At 36.3% G+C, this 5,675-nt stretch overlaps 1 protein-coding gene across 1 annotated transcript; it reads left to right on the forward strand.

Moving 5' to 3' along the window:
* The first annotated feature begins 1,831 nt into the window (after positions 1-1,831).
* Positions 1,832-4,351, forward strand: LOC138365000 (uncharacterized). The gene is made up of 3 exons (XM_069325094.1): positions 1,832-1,969; positions 2,432-2,516; positions 4,155-4,351. Exons 1-3 carry the CDS (start codon positions 1,832-1,834, stop codon positions 4,349-4,351), a joined length of 420 nt encoding a protein of 139 aa, XP_069181195.1.
* The last annotated feature ends 1,324 nt before the right edge of the window (positions 4,352-5,675 follow it).

Genomic DNA, 5,675 nt, shown 5'->3' on the forward strand with positions numbered 1-5,675 from the left:
AATTGTATGCTTGTATAACTTTAATATTCCAACAAGTCTGTGTCGGTTATAGAGCGAGGCAACGCTTCATATTTCAGTAAGTTTATTAATATTGTAGTGCAGCAGTTGAATCTTCTCTAAGCACAAAACTTCATGAGTGTCCATTGTGTGGGAAAAGATTCAATCAGGCTGACTGTACCTCTTCATATAAATTGAATATGAATATATCTGTAGATATACTTGAATATATAAATTAAGTTAACAATTGCTTACTTAATTATCTTTAAGTTATCATATAAGTTCATTTAATTGAATATAATTTTGAACTTAGTGACAGTACTTAGACTACATTTAAGGTCATTTATCATACTTCTACAATTTAAATTGTTGTTTATAGTATAAGAATATATCGGCTGTTAATTGTTATGGTGCTAGGCTAGACTATGTACATGTTTAAATCTCTAATTTAAACAGAACCAGTTTTCAGTCATAGAACTGAATTTATTAAATCTTATCCTTGTATAAAATACAAGCTGATGTGAGATACCTGTCGGCAGGTGGACTGTGGATCTTCAATCAACCTAGCAACTAATTCACCCCACCTGCCCCTTACAGCCCACAATCTGTCATTAGGAAAAGAGGAGCTAGGATTTACGACCCTAGCTAGAGACATTAGCTGAATTAAATTACAGACAGTAATTTTTAATATAGTTCAGTACAAGTCGCTGGTAGTTCTCCTCTCATATCAATCCCAGCAGGTTTTTCCCACATTTATGGTCTTTCGTACCTAGATCATTATTCCTGAACCTAGATAATCTAGAAACTAGATTATATTTCAATAGCAAATAAATAAGAAACTTCTTCATTTTGCACTGTAATAATTGTTACATATTCTACCCTAACCTAGCTATCAGCCAATATTTATCATAGCTATACATCTAAGTAAACAAATTCTTTGCAGTGGCTTAAGCCACCATATCCATTACCTAGTAAGTATTCATAGCATACTAATATTGTTCTGTGTTAAGAAACCAGAGTACTTAATTTTTTCAGTGTCACAGACACAACTGCATCTTATTCATATATACCATTATCTACCTAACTTGTGGTAACATATATACATATTTAAGTGTATTATTTAGCATTATCTCTAATTAACTGATTTTCAGAGCTGCTCATTACATAATATTATTTAAAAAAGTGTTTTTATCACTGTAAGAGCATTTCATTACAATCTAACCATAATCAATTATATCAAACACTATTACAGGTAAAACCAGTAGGCATACTACTGTATTTTATCAAACAACTATTAGGGTAATAGATCTTGTATTAATTTTGCAAAAATAGTGCCATTTACTATTTTTAAAAAAGAATTACAAGATTTACCGATTGGTGTAATTTAGGTGACAAACCAAATTTTTCACTTTTGACAATTGAGCACCTGCTACATCCAGATTCCAAGGAGGAAATGAAGAACGATCTTTGGAATCATTACAGGAAAGCTCGTTTATCAAAATACATTAACATCATACATATTTATCAAAAAAGAGAAAATATCTCGGAATCACCGAAACTCGGAAAAAGTAAAAATAGCTGACAGTATTCCACCAGCAGCTGAAACTGGAAATAGGAGGACATTTAATGGTCTACAAAATCCCCTAACTCACTGATTGACAAATGTCAAAAGTTAGCTAAACAAACATCTGATTTAATAATTCTGAATAACAGAGTAAAAGCAGCTGTTGATAAGTATGAACAAATCAAACGCCATGCAGAGATTTATCTAACAAAAATGGCTCCTGCAGATTTAACCTGAAGGGAACTTCAGGAAATCGTCGCTGAAATGACAATGTATGAAGATAAAATCCAAGATCAACTTGATCCTTTAATCAAACAAATATCTCAAGCAGGAACCCAATCCAATGTGAGCTCATCCACTCATCAGGGCAATGCAAATATCACACATATAGCAGCAGAGCTCCCAAAGGTACATTTACCATATTTTGAGGGAAAGGATGAAGACGATTGGGATACCTTCTGGAGAGCCTTTGATTCTATAATAAACTCCAAGGCTTCTCTCAGAAAGGCTACAAAGTTTCAATATTTACAAGGCCAGTTATGGGGAGAGGCAAGGCAGGTTATTGTCAATTTGTCATTAACAGATGATGATTATGACCATGCCCTACAGTTGTTACAAGATAACTACAGTGATAAGGAGACTGCAATTGCCCTTCTCTCATACATATTATTGGATTTACCCTCTCTAAATAAAAGTTATGATTCATTACAATCATTTTGATTGTCAATAGAATCATTCATCAATGCCCTCAGTACAAAAGTACCTGTAGGAAATGCAGAGTGGCTTACAAAGTTAGTCATTCAAAGGAAACTTCCTAATGAGGTCATAGACAGCCTGTGCACCCATTATAACACCAACATCTTATCACAGAACCAAATCTTTGATGGACTTCGAGCTTACGTACAAAGGTTACGAAGCCGAGGAAAACTTAGAACACAAGAAAATATCACCAAAGGTGAATCTTCGGACAAAAATAAAAATGTCTTAACTGGCAGTCAAAAATCAAGGCAACAAAACTCCTCTTCTGCAAAGTGGAAACAGAGTAATGTTGGCTCATATGCTATATCACCCACAGTTACAGGAACTGTAGGAAATCAAGCTCCCAAGACAGATAAGACAAAAGGAGCTGCAAGTGCCCCAAGATGTTTATTCTGCCAGGAAGCACATACCATTTATCAATGCACAGTTTATAAAGACCGTGCCAGTCGAATCAGTCGACTAAAATCTCTGAACAGGTGCATTCGTTGTCTACGGAAGCACGATACAATTGAATGTAACACTCAATTGCAGAACTGACAATATTGTCATAAAAGTGTACATCACACAGGACTCTGTGGTGATATCAACACTCAATCTAGATCACAGACATCCAATAATCAACCTGCATCTCAGGCAAAGCCAAAAGATGAAAATACCTCAACAGCTGTACAATCCTGTACAGTAATGAGTAATGTCAATGCCTTAGATACAGAGATTGTTACCACAGCCATATTACCTACTGCACAGCTGGAACCATGCAATCAAGGAATTTGTATTCAAACAAGAGGCTTTTTTGATCAAGGGTCATGGAAAACCGTTATTAGTAAAAAGATGGCAGAAGATTTACAACTTAAATCTTCGAAGCAAGTATCTACATCCATATCAGGGTTTTTTACCAATTCAGGTCGTAGAACCTTTCCGGTAGTACAACTCAATGTCTGTCTAGGTACATCCCAAAGGACAGTCAACGCCATAGTACTTGATAAAATTCCTACTGAAATGGAAGTGACTGGTCTGGCAGCCACTACCAAATTCCTAAAAGAAAAAGGAATCCAATTAGCAGATCCTCTGCTCGATTCTGACTATATAGGGGATATCGGAGTCCTGATTGGAGCTGACTACTATCATCGATTCATTCTGGGATCAGAGGTATCTATGGGTATGAATTTACTCAAATCATCAAAAGGCATATTGATGACAGAACCTGTACTAGATCTTGAACCTTCAACTCCTGAAAAATCACATCATATAGAAACTGTAATTGTGGCCTGACTAGGCAAAAAACAGTCACCACTTAATATCCCCCACATGATTGATGACGGATTGGAATCTGTACATCAATTGTGGAAACTTGATGTCATAGGAATAATTCCTGAACAACCAAGTCCTGATGATGTCTGTACATACAATCAATACTTAGAAACTGTACAGTACCATGATGGACAGTACTGGGTAAGGCTATCTTGGAAAATCAACCATAAAACCTTACCTACCAACTATCACATGGCTTACAGTCAATTTAAATCTCAATAAGCAAAGCTAAGAAATAGGTCTGAGCATTTAAAACTCTATCATGAGATTATTGCTCAACAATTAAAGAATAAATTCATCGAAGTCGTGAAACACAACAATAAGAAAACAGGCCATTTTTTACCACACATGGCTGTAATGAGAGAATAAAAAACGACTCCTTTACGGATAGTTTTTAATTGTAGCTCTAAATCTGGACCCCAAGGAATCAGTCTAAATGATTGTTTGCAAACAGGTCAAAGTTTAACTCAGAAATTGTATGACATACTGTTGAAGTTTAGACTTAACAAATATGCGTTTTCAGCTGATATAAGTAAGGCCTTTCTAAGAGTTGGCTTGCAGGAAGAAAATAGAGACTTCACTAAGTTTCTATGGGTAGTGAACCCAGAAGATATCAATAGTCCTATAGTGATTTACAGATTCTCCTCTGTTCTCTTCGGTGCGATGTCAAGTCCATTTTTGCTGCAAGCAACTCTAGATACTCATCTGAAGAAATCATAAAGTCCCCATAAGGCTGAAATCAGTCAGAATCTATATGTAGATAATTTTCAAGGGACAGTTAACAGTACTACTGAACTGTTACAATTATATGAAGAGGCCAACAAGGAGCTACAAGGTGCCAACATGCCACTACAATCATGGGCCTCTAATAATGCAACATTGAATAATCAAATAGCAAGAGATTACCCTGAATATCACGTACCAGAATCACAAAAGGTGTTAGGTATGGAATGGGATCTAATCTCGGACACAATATCAATCAAATCTATACCAGTAAACTATTGCATTGCAACAAAAAGGGATTTGCTTTCACAAGTTAGCAAAGTATTCGACCCACTTGGTCTACTAAATCCTTTAACTATCAAGTGGTGTTTATTGGTGCAAGAAGCCTGGAAGACTAAAGTTGGTTGGGATGATCCACTACCACTCCAGTTACAAAAAGCTTGGATGGAAGTGGCTCAAGAACAAACTTTAGTCGAAAAGATAATCTTTCCAAGACACATAGTCGAGGAAAATGATGAAGTATCACTACATGTATTCGCAGACTCGTCAGCCAAAGCTTTTGGAGCTTGTGCTTACTTAATGACTTCCAATCAATCATATTTTATCACCTCTAAGGCCAGAGTCGCTCCATTAAAAAAGAGGACTTTGCCTCAGATGGAACTAACTGCATTGCTAACTGGCACATGCTTAGCTGTGCATATCAATCAAGTCTTGTCTACCATGAACATCAAAGATGTCATTATATGGTTTGACAATGAAGCTGTCTTACAATGGGTAAGAAACGACAACTGTCCGACCCCATATGTAAAAAATCGCGCCTCGGAAATTAAAGAAATTTCTGCAGGCTTTCAATTGTTGCATGTACCAACAAAAGATAATCCAGCTGATCTCTTATCAAGAGGTATGATGTTTAAACAGTTTGCAAAGGCAGATATTTGGTTTCAGGGGCCTCGATGGTTAGTGAATGGTAGTTGGCCGGAACAAAAGCCAAACGTCATTACGACACAAACCATAACTACCACCAGGCAGCAAGCTCAAATATCAGTCTTGGATTGTACTCGTTGCTCCTCGCTCATCAAATTAATCAATGTAACACAGAACGTGTTTCATTATCTCAGGAAAAAAGGTATAAAATACACTTTTCCAGATGCACTTATCTATTGGGTAAGACAAGCCCAGAGAGAAACTTATGGGAATAACTATGAAAATCTTCCGCATAAGTTAAAACACAATCTCGGTCTGTGGATAGACCAAGAAAATCACAACATTCTGCGTTGTGGAGGGAGACTTAAACACGCAGATATCAATCTAGATACCGTGC

The sequence above is a fragment of the Procambarus clarkii genome, chromosome 15 (genome assembly GCF_040958095.1).
Source record: "Procambarus clarkii isolate CNS0578487 chromosome 15, FALCON_Pclarkii_2.0, whole genome shotgun sequence".
Lineage (NCBI taxonomy): Eukaryota > Metazoa > Arthropoda > Malacostraca > Decapoda > Cambaridae > Procambarus > Procambarus clarkii.

Coding starts and splice junctions, on each gene's coding strand:
- LOC138365000 (XM_069325094.1), top strand. CDS start 1,832: ATGTATGAAGATAAAATCCAAGATCAACTTGATCCTTTAATCAAACAA. Junction 1,970..2,431: donor TAGCAGCAGAGCTCCCAAAG/GTACATTTACCA, acceptor ATCTTATCACAG/AACCAAATCTTTGATGGACT. Junction 2,517..4,154: donor ACAAGAAAATATCACCAAAG/GTGAATCTTCGG, acceptor ATGCGTTTTCAG/CTGATATAAGTAAGGCCTTT.